At 38.7% G+C, this 20,890-nt stretch overlaps 1 protein-coding gene across 1 annotated transcript in view; it reads left to right on the top strand.

The window, feature by feature from the left end:
- Positions 1 to 20,890, top strand: part of LOC102237082 (VPS10 domain-containing receptor SorCS3-like) — a 210,630-nt gene that overhangs the window by 70,109 nt on the left and 119,631 nt on the right. The window contains exon 2 of the mRNA XM_005797660.3: positions 16,223 to 16,290. Within this exon, the coding sequence (XP_005797717.1) occupies positions 16,223 to 16,290 (68 nt within the window). The remainder of the gene's footprint in view (positions 1 to 16,222; positions 16,291 to 20,890) is intronic.

The following is a 20,890-nucleotide window of genomic DNA, read 5'->3' as shown; positions in this document are numbered from 1 at the left end:
AGGCCTGTTAGGTCACCATTGACGTTGCTAGGGTCACATCCATTACTTGGCCTGCCCTGCATTTGGTTCAGTGTTTGGATTAACATTTAGTCGTTAACATGAAACCTAATTTTTCCCTTTGAGTTTGTTTTGGGTCTAAAGGTGTAAATTAGAGGTGTGCCGATCGATCGGCCACCGATCATAATCGGCCGATTTCCGTGAAAAAATGTATGATTGGTGATCGCCGATCACAGTCTATTGTTACCGATCACCAAAACAATCACATTTATCTCACTTAGCAGCCTGCGTTTGCAGCTCATCTCCTCTTTCTTTCACTCTGTGCAAGAGCGCAGGAACAAATCCTGTCGTGTGGAACTTTAACGCTCTGAAGTTTGCATATTTTGGCGGAAAAATGCGCAAACTATTTTCGTCTATTTTCAAGAGAGTGTCCAACAACCTTGAGATGTAGATGAGCTGCTTGGTGTTGATCTGATGAGCTGACTCTTCTTGTGTTTGGTCAATCTTTGGAGTAACTGCTGAATCCATGTTCAGCAGTTCTAGCTGCTGAACTGAAAAAGCCTTTTAGGTGAGAGATGAATTATGAGAAGTCCAGTTCCCTTCAGTTTAGGCATTTTGGATTATCATGTTTTGGTTGACAAACGCAGACGCTGTGAACTTAACCACTTCAATGAATATCAAGATTATTGGTTATACCAAACACCTATACTGGCCTGTTCCTCAAAAGTCACACTTCCAGGAAAGGACGTTTTTGGGTGAAATGTTCATAATTTTCCTCAGTATTTCAGCTGTTCCTGAATCCTCACATTACTCTTAGATCTCCATTGACTTTCATAGCAGCAAAAACAAAAGTTGATCCAGAACCTTGCTAACGTTGAGAGTAAGGATAAGAAAAGCCTCTATCAATCTATTACATTCTATTGCAAAGTTGTGGGCAATTTGAACTACTCTGATTTTTTTTTTTGTTTTTTTGTAACATTTCAGAGACTATTAATGAGACGCAAGGGTCTTGAACTGAGCACTGGGATCTTTTTGCATCATTGATCAATTCAACAAGAGCCAAACTAAAGACTGTTTCATGCAAGGACCTTGTTATAATACAAGCAAGAACGTACAGCTCTTTCAGCTTTTCTTTTTGTATTTCTTTGAAACACACCACTCGTTTACTGAGAGTTTTTCAGCTAGTTACTGATTAAACCATTAAAAAGAGCTTTGTGCTTTCAACTTTCCTGTCTGCCTGCATAAAAATGTACCATCATTTAATCAGAATTTTACATAAAGAAATATTAGCTAAAGATGTCTCAGTCTTGTCCAAAGATACAAGTTCATTTCATATTAATTTCCATATAAATTTTAAACAATGCAAAAGGAGAATGTAGATGTGGGTGGATAACTTGTAACATATCGTTCACATGTATAGCGATCCTCTTGGTCTTCAACCTTCAGATAGAAAAAAACACTATATTTTTGAGCTGCAGGAAATTCATGCTGTACATTGTTTGTTCTTTTCATCCGTTCAGGTCAGAAACTAGATTTCAGCCATCAACCAGCTACCATTAGATATCTCTGAATCAGCTTCTGCTTCAACATAAGAAATGCTTTGTAGCAGGTATGTAGGTCACTGAATGAGTTAAAGATCAATTTGTTTGATATGAGACCCCACAATGACATATCAAACAAACATATCAAACACATATAAATTGATCGATATATCAGTCTGTTGATCCGGGTACATCTTGGGGAAATTGCCAGCTTATTACTGGTACACAGGGACAAACAGAACAAACACGCACACACACACACACACACCCAGGGGGAATGCTGATGAACTGTTTGAGGAAAACAGAGAGAACCCCTGCATCCACTTGGAAAACATGCAGGCTCCTGGTGCGATTCAAGCAGACGGCCTTCTTGAAGTGCTGATCATCATCATTAACCAACCAAAAAAAAAGGTCATTTTCCTTTAGTCAAAGAAAATCTAATTTGCAGAAGGTTCTGTTTCTGCATAGTCTACTAACTTCATTCTGAAATCTAACTGCTCACTTTCAGCACAAATGTCTTTTTTTCTTTTCATGAATATGTTCTTTTTTGTAAAGTTGTAGGAGATGATAACCTGGTTTTACTGTAAATTTGTGGGAGTTGAAGACTTTCAGATCAGTTCATTAGGTTGGCATCCACCATGTCCCGCTGAGCCAGCAAGCAACAACATGAAAGACAATGATGATTTGTTGATTTAAAAGTAAAATTCTGAATCAGAATAGTGTATTTCTCTGAACAACTCAGGAAAAAGCTGACTTGCCTTACAACAAAGGCAAATTCAGAGCAAGCCATATATATCCCTTCTCCACTAGATATTAGAACATTCTGTTCTCAATCAATATGCATTGTATATAACAAAGAACATCTGAACAGAGAAACAATGTCAGATCGGCAGTACGTTCCCATAAACGTCTCATTTCCATTCACATACAGTACGTCTTCTACATGCTACTCTTGATCACCATCTGGGCCTCCTACTACTCTGTACAGGCCCCAGTAGTCGGAGAGCCTGATAAATTGTTGATACATGTATTGTACCAACGATACATGTTGGTACAATAACATAAAACTCTCTAATGAGAAAAAAAATGAGAATCAAATTTTGTTTATCGAATGAAAGAAAGGCTGACCACTTTTGGGTGTGGGTCTCTGTGTCAAGGTTGTAGTTCAAATATTTTGGTGTTGTCTTCTGTAAGGGTTGACATGAAACAAATGGATTGAAGATGGGATAAGGAACTCTTTGTATATGAGAATGTATATGTGAATGGGTGAATGACTGACTGTGGTATAAAATACTTTAGGGTTCACTGGACTACATAAAGAACTGTGCAAGTACAGGCCATTTCCCATTTCCCAGGAGGTGACCATAAGAGAGACTCAGAACTCATTGGAGTTACAATAGATCCATTTTAGCCTGGGAACATTTGGGACTTCTTGAATGAGCTGCAGATTTATACTGGGGTGACGAGATTTGTGGCTAGAAAATTTAAGATTTTATGTGGTGTATTAATACATCTGCCTCACAAGATGAGATGATAAATGATATAGGGCTCATGAAAATATGACCATCCAACCATTGTCTTCTGCCTATTCAGAATTGTGGGATAATAAGTCCAGAAGGGAATCCTAAACTTTCCTCTCACCAGCGTCTATTTGTATCATAGTTTTGCTGTTTCATCTCAATCATCTGTCTGGAAATTCTGACCTTGAGTGATTTCCCTGGTTTGTGGCAAAGAGGATTTACTGTTAAATTTTATTAAGCCATTTTGCACATATACACAGATGTTGGACAGCATCTTTTTTTGTCCCACACCGAGTTCGTCCTGCGCTTCCGTTTTTCAGTGCGAGGTATCACTTCCCTCCAATGTACACAGTTCTGTTATCTAATTAGTGAACACGCAGAACTGCACATTCTATAAAAATAGCTCCCTCCGAGAAATGGAGATTGTTTGAACATATTCCACATTGTCACTGTGGGCTCCCACTAAATGAACTCTCCAGTGCATTTAATGATAAGATATATAATAAAAATGAGATAAAAATTGACGCTGTAGAAGGAAGGGGCTAGAAGAGTATCGCTGTGCTTTTTCAAGTCAAAGATATATTCTTATAGTTACACATTCTTTGCCACAGTGAGATGGCGGGATGCCTTTTTAACTTCGCTTTGATGTCTGCTGAGACTATATCTGTGTGCCAATAAAATTCTAACTCTCTTTTCTGTTTGTTGTTGCTGCTCTGTATTTTAGTGGAGAAAAGTCAAAGATTCTTTGTTTTCCCTGCACCCTGGCTTGCACCGTGATAAGCCCTAACCCTTCAGTGGAGACTTTATGCCCAGCCAGATAGGGTTTGTTTCGCTTGACTTCATCAGGAGCTGACCTTAGAGGCAGATGTGCCATGAGGAAGAAAATGGGAGCGTTTGTGCCTCAAATGAAATACCTACAACAGCCTGATGTAAGAGAGGATTATTAATTCAATCATTGAGCTGTTCTCAAAGTGACCAAAGGCTTTGAAGTCTTTTGCGTCTGCTCTTCACAATGTAGATTTCCTTTGAATCTGTTATTTATTTTATCCCAATTAGGTGTCTCAATGAGGCCTCTCAAGCATTCTCTAATGAAGTATTTTCTTTATAGATATTCTAGAATATTCTTAACATCTCCGTCCATTTGATTTATTTATTTACTGGATGAATCAACCAAATACTTGATGCTGTGGGTCAGTATCACAGCAGAGGTCACTTCCTCCATCTCAGTATCAGGTATTGAATACAGGCAGCTGAAAGCAGTGCAACAGAAAGTAGGGTAAGAAGAAGAACAAACTTTGTTTCCTTTAGCCGTTGTAGCAGGTTCCTTAATGCATTCTCGCATTGTCCTTGCCAGTGTGTATTTTCCTCAAATTGTAAATCCTTTCTGAAGAAGATAGCAGCAGGCTTCTTATGGACTTTTACAAACTTTGGATCCTGGATGGCTGGAGCTCTCTGAGCATTTTCTACTGCTCTTCAGACAGCAGTTGTTATGGTAACCTTTCTATCTTAAGTCTTTGAAGCTGAGGGTAGGATACAATGTGCCCATGTGAAAAACTGCACATAAAAGTTTTTCTGGGCTGCAAGGTGAATAAACAGCAGGTTTGTCTCTACTCAAAAGGTTAGATATAATAGATAAGCTTTACAATCTCGCTCCTCCCATGCAATGCCACATGATTGGTTTATCATCTGACCTTTTCTTCACCTTGTAGTGGCCATTTGATCCTCCAGTTCTAAGGATACCAGCTTCTCAAAATAATCAAACACAAACTTCTGCAGAACTCTTGCAAAAACACCAAGTGGTGAAACTCATCTTTAAAATAAAGGTTGTGTTTGTATGTCTAGAGCTGTAGGATGGTTTTACCGGTGCCTAGTATTAAGAAGGTCCTGGGTTTGAATCTCACATGGAGTTTTAATGTTCTCTCTGTAAATGTGTCAATTAAATTTGTTGGTTCCTGAGCAATCAATTTATCTATCTACATATTAATTTGACTTAATCAATGAAAGGAATCTAAAAATGTTGATTAAAATCAAACCTGAATGTATGATGCAACTAAATATGAACATATTAAAATTTTAAATTTCACAGCTCTTTATGGGGTCTAAAACTTGACCTTTCTGGCCTTCCTTGATGCTCCTTCATGCTAGAAGATCTTCATGCTAGAAGATCTGCTCACTAGTCAGCAGAGCCAGTTTAGCTGCCACCTGCTGAGGACACTTTGCTCTCCCCAAATAGAACGAGTGGAACGCTACAGAAAACAGTTATTTTTTGTTTCCTTCAGTTACAGCAGTTATTTTTAAGAACATACTATTGATGAATTCATAATAAAAGGTCTTTCTAAGAAGCACAAGCAATTTCAGATATTCATTTCAGTACACAACAAAAGCCATTGTCTGGTTTATTTGTGTGACAACAGAAGAAACTAAAAGGCAAACCAGTTATTGATGACGGGATTCAGGGAAGGAGAGAGGTAGCTAGAGGGGGAACAGAGAGTGAAGGTAAGGAGCAACAGACAGGGCACATTACAAGGAGAATATGGGAAACTACAAAGAATAGAGATAAGGAGAGCGTGCAAGGAGACTGTGTAAAAATGAAGTGAGTGTGCGTGGGGTGGGGGACAAGCCCAGTTAAAGATAAAGGGGAGGAGAAAAACAAAAAATGTGGCAGGTGGGGAAGAAAAACTCAGAGGAATAAGGGAAAGACATTCAGATGAAGGATGGAGTAAATGAGAGTAGGCATATAGAGAAGGAGATAACCCAAAGTGATCCAGATACCGGAGCGGAGGCCAAAAAGAGTGAGTGTGATGGAGGAGCAGGACATGAAGAGAGAGAAGATGTCCGGAGGAGGGCAGAGTACAGTAAACCCCTCCATGACTCAACCTTGATGCCTTAAAGAACATACGCTACTTTATGTTTAATTGACCTTCATTCTTAAATTTACATGTGTTTAATCTGTGCTTGTGCTTGTTAAGAGTGAAACATTCAGAGTGCTTTTGTTTGACTGAAACCTTGGCCTTTTTTTGTCTCCTGTAACTGTGACTATTCAATGCTAGATAAGAAGCACTCATGTCCCAAGGCTAGCTGAGCTTTTTTTTTGTCTTTGTAGTCTGTATTTATATGTGCATAATAATGCATCTGGATGCTGTTCATGCACCTTTGATGCAAATGCCAGACATATTGCCCTTCACTGCACAGCATGGAGCAGAGAGTGAGATATTAACATGGTGCACACAGAAGAGTTTTCTCTAAGTGGGTTCTAATATTCCAGTTTCAATACCCACAGAGTTTCTGGATACCTCTAAAACATATAGTATTGCCGTGTTTGTGGGATAGAGAAGAGAAGGTTTGAAGAGGTGGAATAAGTATACTGGTCTGTTGATTCAGCTGGTTGTGCAATCAAGGCAAGAAACATGAGTTTAGCTCTGAATTTAATACTTTTTCTGTCATTTGAATTCCTCATTTTAAAATTTGTGTAATTATCTTTTTATCCACTTAACAACAGGTCAACAAAAGCCTTTGTTTTCTATTGAGCCAGGCCAAACAGCAAAACCCATAGATTGTTTCTCAGATTGTCTTGCTGTCAGCGGGTGTCTTTGTTGCTGCCAGTTGACAACATTTCACATAAATAGCTCTCACCATTTGATAAAGTAATTGCTCCTCAGTTGACATGCTACAGGGAGGTGGGGAAGCTTAATCACTTCCAGATAACGATCAGTTCCAGCTGTCATTTTCCTGTTGACTGTCTTGATGTTTGCAGACAACTAAAAGCTTCTTTTCAGGCAGTTGATCTATTGTTATTACTTGACTGCAGTGACATTTATCAATTAAAAAAATAAGGAAAAAACCCTCTTTGTTTGTGTTACATACATGTCTTAAAACCATTGAAGCTCAAATACAAGATTAGGGCTGAAACGATTTCTCAAATGATTCGAGCACCTCGACTATTAAAATTCCTCGAGGAAAATTTACCTGCCTCGTTAATTTATGTTTTATTATTTAGCTCACCGTGTTCCAGCTGGGACATTATTTACGGTGCACAGAGCTCTCACTTCCGCCTCTGAGTTGTTGACGAAAGCTAAGTGTTTGCGGCATAATGTCAAATTTTCAAGTTCGGCTTGTGGGGATTTTATTGATTGATGATAATGCCCGGGTTTTTATCATTTTTGGGGGACCAATAGGCATCCTTAAAATGACTGGCGTCTGGAGTACAGCAGCCTTTCTCCTCTGGGATCCGCTGGTTGAAAGCAAACGGCGGGAAGAGCGCTGCGGGAGTATTTATACAAGTGAGCGGATAGACTGAACATGGCGGGCGGTTGAGTAGTTGATGCTTACAGTCTAAGTGTAGCTTTATGCACAATAAGTTTCATATCATCTGGGTCTCAACAAATGGGTGACGGAAATCATATTCGCGGGGCGGGACATGGCTCGTAGCTGAGTTTCTGAGTGTGACGGACGTAGGTGCCGTAAATATCCTGTATTGCTACCCCCCGTTCTTACTTTTGGCTCCTGGTCTACCGGTCATCTATCCCCCTTGGACTTACGTTCGTCTGTCCCCTGGTCTATTTCCTCCCCTCCACCCCCATCTTATGTACGTCTGCTCCCACCCCCCTCCAGGCAACATTTCCCGTATTCTTAAACCCAAAGCTTGACAGGTATGGGGCAAGGTGAGAGTTCATTTATTAAACTGACTGAAGATGAATACATAAACTAAAAGCAGGAGTATAGACATTTTTTTTTATAAGCGTATTTGTGAGCCTGCCTCTTTATTATTAAATTGAATATAATTTTAGATTTTTGTATTACTTTTCTTCTGGGTAACAGAAGACAGACAAAAAGAAACAAAAATATTCTCTCTGGAAGTATTTCTTTTAGCTTCCAGAACAGATTGTGCAGTGAAAAATGTGAATAGGTATTGTTTAAACAGGAAATGGAAGGCCTGTTTGGAGACCTTGATTAACGTGGGTCCTCTAATGTAACTGAGGATTGGCTGTTGTCTGTTTACCAGCGACTTCTTCGCCCGCAGGTTTGTATGGAGGGAAAGCCTCTATATGCTGGAAACCAGTATTGATGATGTCACAGAGTCTCGAAACTCTGGTAGCGGAGTGAGTGAGTTCACACGCGCTGATCCAATGATCAGGTCTCACCTTAGGTAAAGCGATTAGTTTGTAATCTAGAGCCTGGTAGGCTATACGGTCCGAGTCAACAACAGAATGGGTGGAACAGATCCAAAATCTCAGGTGGAAATTGGGGTTGAAGTATAGGAAGGTAGACTCAGAGTCAGCGGCAGGCACATGACACGAACATGAAAAACGCTTGAAAGCTTTCGGTGGTTGACCACAAATCATCTCACGCTGAGATAGTTGATATAGGACAGGTGGAAGCAATCAGACAGCCAACAGGAGCAGTAGAGCAGCATGAACCATGGCAGGAACAGGGACATCATGACAAGTTCTCTTTTTTAACCAGTCCGGATGCATTCTAGCTATTGCCTAGGGTCATGAGATTTGACTCATTTGAATACAAACGGCTGAGATTAACTTCCTTTGTAGGAAGCTAATTCTCTATGAAGGAATTAGCTTCCCTGTGAAAGGTTCAGTTCAGGAAACTTTCTTTCAGGAACGTTCTGTCATCTAGCAGAGACTTGAAGTCAAGCTCCTGCTCCTTCACATTGAAAGGAATCAGTTGCATCTGCATGTGATCATCTTGCCCAGTGTTTGTCTTCTGAGCTCTGATATGAGCAAGCTGCTTTTATCCACACAACTACCACTCACTAAAATATTTTCTCCCTTTTTGATCATTTTCTGTTTGACACCAACAACCATGCAATGTTGAAAGTCAGTCACTCAAACCCTCTACTGCTGTCTTCATCACTGAAAACCATTGAGTTTCTGTGAGTGTGCATTGAAATGCTTTGTTAATGATTGTATTCTCTATTACAAACTTTGATATGTATTTATATAGACACCTAAAAAGTGCTCTTCAGCGCTGTATTAACTGAGCTCTCATTCAGCATGAATGCACTGCCACTTTTGATTTGGCTTGGTTTAATTTAACAGCCTTTCTGTGCTGCTGTGCTAATACCTGACTTCAGCAGCAACACCTCTTCAGGTCATCATTCTAATTAAACTTTTGCCTCACAAAGAGATGAGCAGGCCATCTTTTTTCTTTCAAAAAATGTCATTAAGACTGATTAATTTGTGATGACATGAAACAATTTCTAAAATTGCGTATGGCACTTTGACTTGGTCATGTAGTAGATGGAACATTTAGTCATGGTTGTAATATGTTTTCCACAGTCCTGGTTAATTGTCTCGGCAACCAGGCAAGTACAGTCTGGCATTTTGATTCAATAACTGCAAGTCAAGTGGGGATTCAAATACAGAGTGCGCTTGAGATACAGATGGTCTTGCTTGAGGTTTGTCCTTCTATACCTGTTTTCACTTTTGGACAGTTATGATATGTAACCGTGGCAACAAGGTATAGCTTTTACAACCAGGAGCATCTGATTAGCATCTCAAAAGATCAAATAAATGCCTTAACTATGACCCCAAATCCCAGAGGAGTAGAAAAGCAGGACCAAAACACAGAGAAAGAAGGAAGAAGTTCAAACCATTCCTTCCCCTGGGGATGTGATCCATGGAAGAAATGGATCCAACTTTTCTCTATGCAGCTTTCTAACCATAGAGCCAGATGGAGATTTAAAGACTGGCAAATGCAAATGATCTGGATTAGCAGAGCTAGCCAACAACTGAGGGTGTCATCCAGGACATGTTACATGGAACATGATCTCTGTTTCTGGATATTGAGCTGTTATGTCATGATTACCGCCACTGTCTTCAGTCAGAGGCTTCTTCAGATTCGTTGCAAGACTGACTGTTACTGGAGTTAGTCTTGCAACAGTATCCCCATCCTGAATGACTGTTTGAAAATATTTGGATGACATAATTTAATTTCTTTTTGAAGTACAGTATTTTTGCTATTGAATTGGATTGAGCTATGAACCAGCACGTTAATTTCTCATAAGATAAAATGTAACTTTATGCATTACAGCATTGTTTTTAATTGAAAATACGTTTTTGACAAATTTCCAGCCTTCCTGGGAGATCTTTTGAAAAGTCATTTTGTTTCTGCGTGGCGTCTAATGTGAATTTCAAATTCAAACTGTCATAAGGGGATGAGAAGACGCATGTCTGTTGTTTCATCTCCCTCCAAGCAGAAGCAGAGGCACATCTCTGACGACCCAAATCCAAGCAAGGAGGGGGTTACATGACCGCATACACAATTTCACTGCAGTGAACAAAAAGTGGGCTTTAATCAAAGTACAACTGAACATGAAGTTGCTGTTTTTTAGAATTTTCTGCAGTCACATGGCAATAGTCCCTTTTCGTTGGCCTTTCTCTGGCATTGCAGACTTTCTTTGCATGAACCATATGTTCATGCTCTCATTAACGAACCCTCTGGCATGTGGCCCATCCTCATCCACCAGTACTGTCCAGGGTTCTGGTTCAGAGGGCAAAGAACCGAGACTTAGCAGGAGGTTTAAGTGTCCTGGCATTCTGTGAGCCTCCGAACATTACCGGGGTGTGAGGCTAAGGATGCCAAGGCACTGGTGGCTCTGGAGTTTTATTTTGGTCGCGTTTAGCATGATTACTGCCGTCTGTCACAGGATTTGGAGTATTCACTGCCATCTTAGCTAAATGACTAAAGCTTTATTTAAAAGGCTGAAAACTGTTTCAAAGAAAAAGAGAAATTAAAATGAAAGATGAAGCTGTTCAGACACAAACTGAATCTAATATAATGTGTGAAACAAAATATATAAAAATGACATAACGTTTGACAGAACTTGGTACAGAAATCTAAATTGTTTAATGAATTTCCTAAAGTCTTAAAGGTGTAGTTCATATTAATCTGTTTAATTTTTGGGAGATGAGCAGTTAGTCCTACATGAATCATATAATTCAAGTAACAATTTTGACTGGGATCAGAGGGGAAAGAAGTTTGAATTCTCCAATGTCACTTTCACAAAACTTTTCCATTATTAGTCACATGATGAAGAACTGACCTACACCATGATGTTCGCAGAAATCTGTAACAATATTTCCATCAGGATTTTATTTTTAAAATGCTCTTTAGAAATGTTTGATAGAAACAACAAAATCGGAAAACATTCTCAATTTTGCTAAACCGGTTTCTTGCGTGAGGTGGCTTTTGGCTTTTCTTGACGTTAATCTGCCAAAGGGGAAATGGAAACACATTTGACAAGTAAGTTTTGATGTAGCGAACATTTGCATTCATCAGAATTGCATTTCTTCCTTTACATCTATGACCAACGTGTAATACTGCAAAATCTAGTTGACACGTCAGAACATTACAAGTTGTTCTATAGCGACGCATTGCTGAAAACGTCCATCCATTATAAATGTGTGGTCCATACTGGTTTGCAACCTCTACTTTGCAAAATTAGAGGTTGCAAAGTAGAAAACGTTTGTGTGGCTACCGCACATTTTCACGCCAGGGGAAAAAGAGTACGTATAGTTACGCAAATTTTGACGCAAAGTTCACTTTTATACATGCCGACTTGTGCGTAAAATATGGCGCCGCAGATTTTTTGAGTGAAATCCGCTTGAGATTTCCTCAACTCCAATTTCACAAACTTCATAGCATTGAAAGCATTGTTCAATCAACGCTAGAGTCACTCTGCTTTAGATGCTCTTTTACATGGAAAGTGTATAGAACTGCTCAAAACTCTTCTTCATAATTCTGAATCATACCTCTAATTTTCAAAAGCAAAAATAAAACTTTTAACCTAAAAAATGTTTTTTTATTTTTCTAAATCTTGAGGTGAATAAAAACTGATGTTACTAGATGGTTGAAGTTGTTAAACAGACTTAATTTTAGTGGCAGTTGATTTTATCCCCTCCCATTTCCCTTCCATCTCTGTGGAGCAGAGTTGTGATCTTGCACTTTGGAGTGGAGGATCACAGCTGACCGCTGATCCTCACAACCTTCATGTCTTGTGATTTGCTCTGAGGACGTGCACGGTCCTTATCAAAGCGCCCCGCCTGCTGATTATCTCTCTCGCTCTCTTTAAAAGACCAAAGCTGTGAGCAGTCTGTTGGATGAGACTTTTCCACAGGGGCGAGGATGGCAGAGTGCTGCATCAAGAAAAAAAGATGAAAAAAAGTTTCAACACTGAACGGGATACACAGAATTAATTATGCACAACACAGCATCCCAACATGCTAATTTATCACTCTGTACCTTGTAGTGTTTTACTAACTGCTGTTGGAACAAAATTTGATTCACTATAGAATGTATTTTGTTGTAGGCAGTAATTATGCTGCTTCTTTTAGGGAAAAACTGCAATAAAAGACTACTGACTGCAGTGTCAGGCTTTACAGAAACTTGCTCACTGCTACATCTCAAATTCTGCCATTAGAGAGAAAATATAAATATATAATGCCACACATAGTATGTCCATGTTTCAGCGTTTATCCAGGTGTTTCAGACATGTTGAAGAATTGTTTTTGTGTCTGAGCGGCCAAATCTGAGGCCTGTCAGACTTTAGTGGTACAGTATCAAAGATGTTAAGCATCTCACAGAAAATGCCACTGTTAAACGAAATCCATAAGAAAAAGACACTGAGCGCTCTAGTCAGATTAAACTAAAATTGAACTTTTTGGCGCTCATACAAAACTAACAGAGAAGGAACTTGCACTACATAAAACCTGGGGCTTGCATCTTCACGTCGTATGAATGCTTTCCTTTTGCAGAGACGTGCAAAGAAAAGAAAATATTCTTTATTTTCCCACTTTAGGAAAATTGAGGGAAGGTAAAGGAAAGTATTCCGATTTAAAGTAGAGAATGAAAGAAAATGAACTAAGCAGCAAATTTACAACATGATAAAAACATTACTGTATAGTTACTGTTATAGCATACCTTGTTTTGAAAGAAATGTGCAACCGAGTAGGAAAATCTTAAAAATGTATGGGACGTACATCTTTGTGCAAAGAAAACAGCAACACGCTGCAAAAAACTACAAATATTAGTAAACCTTAATGAGTTTGTTGGGTCAGTGATGGTTCTAGAGTCTAACAGCTGCTAAGAGGAAGGATCTGTAATGATGCTCCTTTGTGCACCCAGGATGCAGCAGTCTGTCACTGAAGAAGCTCTCCAGCTTCTGCCATGGGTGGAACACATTGTCCAACTGCTCCAAACTGAGCTAAATACAGAACCAACATGAAAAAGATTAAAAAGCTTAAATTCTTAAGACTTGGGCCGAGTTGGTCAAAAAAGTATTCACACTGGGGTTTAAATCAAATGCTGGCTGCTATTTCTAGATTTATTTTTTCCATGTAAGGACAGTTTAAAACTTGGGCTCTTGCTCTTCTTCTAGCTCATAAAATACCAGTAAAATACACTGAATAAATTGTGCTTTTATAGTGAGAAGATGTGGAAAGGTTTAGTGGTTTGAATAATTTAGCATGTCTTTGCATGTCCAGACAGAGGTTTTCAAACCATTTTTCCTTAAAAAAAAAGACAAAAACTTCAGTTTGGCCTCTGTTAAAAGGTAGTTCTGTAATGTGTTGCTGCTGCATGGACATTATTAAAACACGTCAAACGTTTAATGTTTCATAGAAAACTGTGGCCAGAATCCACAGTTTAGATACTTAAGACAGCAAAAGTTACATACCTGTCATAAAATAGCACCTATAAAATTATGAAGTCATTAAATTTAAATAGTTTTTTATTGGCTTGAAATATTTTTCTCTAAACTGTCCAGTTTAACAACTGTTTGAAGTCATTAAGACAGAAACATCCCCCAGCAGTGTCTTTGTTTAAGGAACTGACTGCAGCATCAGTGTTTATGGTTATGAGGGTATTATTGTTATGCCGCTGTCAGTGAGCGCTGCAGGAATTGGTTTCCAGTATGTAATACTCAAATAAACTGCTTTATATTTCTTAACAGTTAATTTGATGTACTCCCAAACATAAAAATCCTGGGTTTTTTTGCTTATTCCAAGACATTTTGAGTGCAGAATGTTACTTTTTTGCTTTGTTTTTGTTTTTGTTCTACCCATAAACCCAGAAAGACAAACTTTGCTGATTTTATTTTTGAAGACATCTGGAGGAAACAGTTCTGACACCTATTGAAGTGGGCCTATTTCAGAATTTGCACTTTACTTGAGTAGAATATTTTTTGGTAAAAAAAACCCATTAAAACTCATACTTTTTACTTTACTACATTTCTATAAAGGCTTTTGTTACTCGTTACTTCTACTGGTCGTGTTTGTGTAGTTTGCATCTGTTTTATTCCACTAACACACTGTAAAATTGAACACTACTAAATATGGTAGGTGGAAAAATAATCATTTTTGTCCTGTTGTTTCTTTATGCATGTGGGCTGAGATCTGGGCGGTGGTGATGATGGCTGTGTCTGATTCTCTACCAGAGTGTCCTTGACCTGTGCTTCCAGTGGCAAACTTAATTGCAGCCTATAAAAGTGATTTAGAATTTCAGTGCTATCAATGGGTCTTTTTTTAGATCACAGGTGCCAAACTCAAGGCCCGGGTGCCAAATCCGGCCCGCCATAACTATTAATGTGACCCTCTAGATCAGGGGTGCCCAAAGTGGGTCCTGGAGGGCCGGCATCCTGCATGTTTTTAGTTCTCTCCCTAGTGGTAGTAACAACCTTTTCAGCAAGTCATTGTTCTTCTTAGGCCTTCTAACAAACCACCATTTGATCCAGGTGTGTTAAACCAGGGAGAGAACTAAAACTTGCAGGATGCCGGCCCTCCAGGACCGAGTCTGGGCACCACTGCTCTAGATTCTAGAGAGAAACATAAATTTAACTTTAGGATAACAGTTGTGTTCTTAAATAATATCAGTTAAATCAAACCAGGTTTTATTTGTATTGGACCAAATGACATAAATTGGAAAAAAGTACAAATGGAACCCAGTCAATTTTTATCAATTAACAGATATTTCTTTTTGATAGATTCTTCCATAACTGGCCCCTTGAGGACATTCATGATCTTGATTTGGACCAAATTGAACTTGTGTTTGACACTCGGTTAGTTTCTGATTAGACCTTCTGATTTAAACGTGGACTCATCTACTCTAAGACTGACTTTAGACATTATTATTGTATTTCAACTAAATAAATGCTCATTTGTTTTGTTCAAAAGTGTTCCTAGCTTGTTGTAATGAATGACCTGCAGAGGTGCCCTGCAGATCATATATTCTGTTTCCTTAGATATGTCAACACTTTAATGACTTCATTATCTTACTTTAACTAAAGATAAAATGCAGCAATGAGCAGCTCTAAATGTCAGTCTTTGTAATTCAGGGGATTTATATGCTTACAATTCAGTTCAGATTATTTTGATATCTCATAATAAGTTGCATTTTTTTTTTGCCTTCAAATCCATAGCTTCATTTTCCTTAGGGATAAAAAAAGTACTTTTGAAGTGCACTGAATTATAGAATATCAGAAAAATGTTGAAGATGGCTATACATAGGAGGCTTTGATCACCATGAAAAAAAAATCATCTTTTTATTCTGCTTTGTTTCACCTTATATGTTTGGAAATGAGACTCATATTGACCTTCTGCAGAGAAGGTGGTGATGAGTACTTCCTATGCTTGAGGGTGAAACTTATATGTTGTATTAAAAAAACTGTTGTTGACTGCTGGCAAGTAGCACTCAATGAAATCTGATGGAAAAGTGAGGATTGAGAAACAGACTAAGTGTGAAAGCTGTTGCCAAAGGGTTGAACTCTCACTCTACAACTGACTGCATGTATTTCTGCTGGACACATCTGATAATCTGTCTGCTGCTTCGTATCAAAAGCAGGTTAATTCTCTTCAAAATGTGTCTGCTCTGCTTTAAGATTCCTCTTAAAAATCTGACGTAACATTGTTCAGACCAGTGGTTCTCAGGTCTTTGCCCTGCATGTTTTAGATGTGTCTGCTGCAGCACACCTCATTCAAATGGTTGCTTTACCTCCTCAGCATGTTGTCAATGCTGCAGAAACCTGGTAGCCACCTGTTCATTCAGATCAGGTGTGTAGCAGCCGGGAAACACCTCAACATGCAGAGCACCGGGTCGACTGATTTAAACTCTTCAAAAATGTCATTTTAATGCAGAAATTTCTTTTCTCCGCAGGTCATCCTTATTCTTACCAAACTCTATGACTTTCACATCGGCAGCGTCACGGAGAGCACTCTCTGGAGGTGAGTACTCAACGCTTCGTTTACTTGTGTGAATGCTGTCAACATCCTTAAACAACAGATTTTAAACTAAGGATTGCAAAACTATCCTGATGATGTGCTCAGTGTTGCAGGACCTTAATCCTAATCTAAGCCAAATATCCATATCTGCTCTTTACTCATTCATCTTCAGCTGTGATTCTGTTCTCACCTTCCCAGTCCATTGTGGGAAAACTGTGTTCTGGTGTCATCCGCCTCCAGGCGGTGCACTCGGGTGTAGGAAGCTGTTTCCATGTGCTTGTTCTGGGATATCATCTGATGTACTCGTCTTCTTCCCCCCTGCAGGAGAGAAAATAAACACATACACAAACACACGCAGTTTGTGAAACAAAGAGAGTGCTTGTAAAAGAGGGAAAACAGACGATCAGAAGGAGGGATAACACATCCCTGATGAATAGAAACTGCAGCTAACCCATTTTCAGATCTGTATTGTGTAACACAAACAGTAATTTGCTTGTTTCTCTTTGGGAAGCCTGTAAACACATGACGACGTTGGCATGGCCGTGAGAAATGTAGAGCAAAAACCCTAAAAAGACAGAAATCGATTCATGCTATTGTTTTACCACAAGAATCATAGAATTAATATCTTTTTATAACTCTATTAGAATGAAGTCGAGTCTTGTGACTTGTGAACATAACCTTTATGTTGGAATGCCTGAAATGGAGAGAAATGTTACTGTGAAGCACCATAGCAATCAGTGTAAGCTGATAGAAAATGAAAATGCCAGAGGGGAGTACTTTAAAAATTATTTTAAATTGCTTAGAAGAGGGAAATTATGAAGAGATTTGCCACACAGGAGTAAAAAAATAAACTCAAGGACAATTATATCAATCTCAGATAAGGTTTGCCATTTTAAGAGCAAAAACAATTTTCCTTCAATGCATTTTTTTTTTGTCTTTGAGATGTTTTTAATGGCAGCTTTTTAAAGTGTAGGAACAGTTTCACCTCTAAAATATGTGTTCTATGCCCAGTTTGTAGGGCTGCCATCACAAAGAACAGTGCTTCCAAAGTAACCGCTGGCTATTTTTGACATTTAAATACCGTCTGTGCAACAGTTATGATCCTCAGGCAAAAACAGAGTTTTGTTTTAGTCTTTGAGGAGCTACAAAGTAGGCTGAGTTTCTTTTTAGTCTGAGAAATAGAAGACGGACTGTTCTGCTGTCGACAAAATATTCTAAAATATTCTGGATACCGATATGGCTGTTTCATCATAACACTCTTCTGTCTGCATTTCTAAAATGACTGCATACATGACGGGAATATGAAATATATCCTTTCAAAGCTTGACTTCCATCTGTTTTTCCTTTTTTCTCATGACGAAACTGCAAAACCTTTTTAGTACAAAAGATCCCATATTTTGTGCAGCAGCTGAAGTCTCTCCACTTTGATGAACCTTGTAGTCCCTGTTGCATAGTCTCAACACAGGCATGTCCCCCATCATAACCACCACAGATGGTGGAGAGGGAACATAATGTAGCCTGCGGGAGAATTAAAACCCACCACAATGTCAATTGAGTGGAGCTGGGGTGAATTTCTTTCAGAGGAATGTTGGATTAACCGGAACATGACATTCACTGGGATTCAGTGTCGCCAGGCTTCATACAGTCATTTGTTTCCTAATGCATTTTAGCATCTGTTTGTCATGCTGGTAAACAGAAGCAGACAAGTGGTCAACATCAATCCAGGAGGTCGTTCAAAGTAAAAGTCTGTTGTAGTTTTGAGTAAAAATTAACTACTTTAACATATCTAGTGTTTCATGTCCATCATCCTGAAAACTTGAGAACATTTAACAATAAATGGTTCCTTTACGCTACTCGGATCATGCACTGATATTTAATGAATTCATCACAACCAGGTATAATTACTGACCAACATTAATATTCAAATATTCTTTGCTTTTAACAAAGAACCCTGTTCCTTTAAAAACTGTTGCCAAGTTATCAAATATGGTGTTGAGTATATTTCTTGATATTGAGTTTGAATTTTTAGCATCGTCACACCCTGACTGCAGTTCACTATAATAAATCAACAGAATTAACGGATCATCTATGTTCTGCTTAACTGCAGGAAGGTAAACAAACTGAAGTCTTTCAAAGTTGTGCAATGCTGTCAGATTTAAATTCACCATGACAGCTGAACTCTTTGGGGAAGATGCAATCAGGTGAAGAGACTAATCCATAGTGTGAGAGGAGGGACCATGACTGCTGTTGAAGATCATTATTATTGGCAGCCCTCCCAGCACTGTCACTCGGCCACAAACCTACAGTGAGTGGGGAGCAGCTGTCCATCCAGGCTTGACTTGGCACTGTCTGAAGAGACTTGTGAAAACCTCAGGAATATTTTTTTTCATAAGTTTGTTTTATTGAAAGAAAATGAATTGGTTTGAGGAATGAGGTTTCTAACGGAGATCACAGCTGCGATAGAGTCTGAAGAGGAGCGTTTGAGTTGAATGTTTATCACTTCAACAGGAATAGATCCCAAATGGCACGTCCAATGCTGCCTCTCGCAAAGGTCAATGCTGTGGCAACACCTCAAAGTATTTACCAGTCGGTCTGTCGGATTTAATGAACATCCTGACCTTAAACAATGAAAGCTGATCAGTCAGACCCTGCATAATTTTCAAAGTATTCACACTGTTGAAGCGTTGGAGAAGCAGGCGAGCTAGTCGGTGCAGACTATAAATCAACTCTGCAAAACAGTTTGTCTTCAAAGTTGTTCAGCCCCTCTCATCTGGCCTCTAGAGTATTGTCTCTGCGTGAGGAAAACATTTATTAAAGATGACAAGTCCAAAACTCATTTGCAGGTATTCAGACGCAGTGCAAATTAATGCCAACAACAAAGTCAAGATGTATTCCCCCCCTCTTTCACTGCTGGATTTTGACACATCCAATACTTGTTCTTTATGCAAAACAAGTCGATGCAGCAGTTGTTTTCTTTGCTTTATGTTATGTTTACTGAAGTTTTTTCCCTTCTTGTGTTACTGAACAACTGATGTGGAAAGTTTGTGGGTGAACTGAGGTTTATGTTTTCTTGTGCATGAGGGAAAGTTGAACAAATGGAAATCAAAAATGGATGGGAAAAACAAACTGGATTTGGATAAAATGCACACTAAAGCAGGAACACATCCCAAATTAAAAACCTACGTAAAAGAAAAGAAAATGTTAGTGTAGATTCTAATCTGTCTGCACAAAATTAAAACACCTATAGGACAAATAAATCATTTTTATTTTCAGTTACGACCACATTATTAGGTACATGCTCCCAGTACTGAATTGGACCCTTTTGCCTTCAGAACTGCCTGGAATCTTTGTGACACAGACTGAATAATGTGTTCAGAAACATTCCTAAGCGGTTTGGTTCATACTGACATGATGACATAACGGAGGTGCTGCAGATTTGTTGGTTGTGCATTCATGATTTGAATCTCTTGTCCCATGACATCACAAACATGCTCTGCTGGGCTGAAGTGAAATCAATGTCATGTTCAAGGAAAACATGAAATTTTTCTAGAAACTTATGAATTGCATTTTTGCACATGCAACAAACTCGGAGCATGCAGGCGTAGTTTTTCACCGCAGTGCTCCAGTCTGGCTCTCAGATTACAGGCAGCATGGAGACCCAAAGAGAAAAAGTTGACATTTTACTACTATTCTACTGACTAGTTTTTTTCAGAACTTCTTGGTGAACAGAAAAGAGTGTCTTTAAAACATGACAGTTCAGTTCTGTGATAAAAATCTGGATTTTCTTACTGTTTTGAAAATGTAAGTCTGCTTTTCAGTCCTGGTTTCAAAACTATTTCTGCAATCAGATCTTTACTGAGATTCAAGATCCCTGGTATTTTTGGAGGTTAGGAATCGCTACCGCCTATAGATACTTGAGATTCCCTAGAAAATCTCTTTCAACTGACAATTTTTATAGTTCAAGTAACAAATATACCTTAATAAGCATTAATACACACAGTGAAACCATCCTATTACAACCACAGAAGCTTATGTCTGCAGTTTTCCTACCGCTGGTCTTGAGAACAACCAATCTCCAAGGAAAACACAAGATGCTTTGGGAATAGCCAATAGTTTGTCAAGTTGCTTGTCGGTTCTTTAGCTTGATTTTCTTTCAGATATTTTAGATTTGATCCACAGGAATTCTGAACTGCTTTTTGCGCCTTCAACAAATGAAATACTAAAAGGAAAACTCCTCCCACTCATTTGTCGTTGGCCCTAATTAACACCCTAATTACAGTTTTAATGATATATTGCAATGAAGTACTCATTATGTGAATAACTGCCTAGAATTAGGCTTGTTAAAATGGTAAGTGATTATAAAATGTGTTGTGGAGATTAACTTGTGAACATGAACCTTTTTTTACTGTTCATTTGACCTGTTGGTCCTTTCTCTCTGGTTTTAGGTGAGTTGGTTCTGGTACTGAAAAACAATACAAGTAATGAGGGTTAGACAGTTTTAAAGGTCAGTAAAAAGTGTTCAGTTGTTTCCTGCTTGTGATTTTTAAAGCTTTGGTTTGATTCTTTTATTAACAGCAGCAAATATTTCAAGACTGAGTAAAAC

Source organism: Xiphophorus maculatus, chromosome 5 (genome assembly GCF_002775205.1).
Source record: "Xiphophorus maculatus strain JP 163 A chromosome 5, X_maculatus-5.0-male, whole genome shotgun sequence".
Classification (NCBI taxonomy): domain Eukaryota; kingdom Metazoa; phylum Chordata; class Actinopteri; order Cyprinodontiformes; family Poeciliidae; genus Xiphophorus; species Xiphophorus maculatus.
This window is presented reverse-complemented; position numbering and strand designations above follow the sequence as displayed.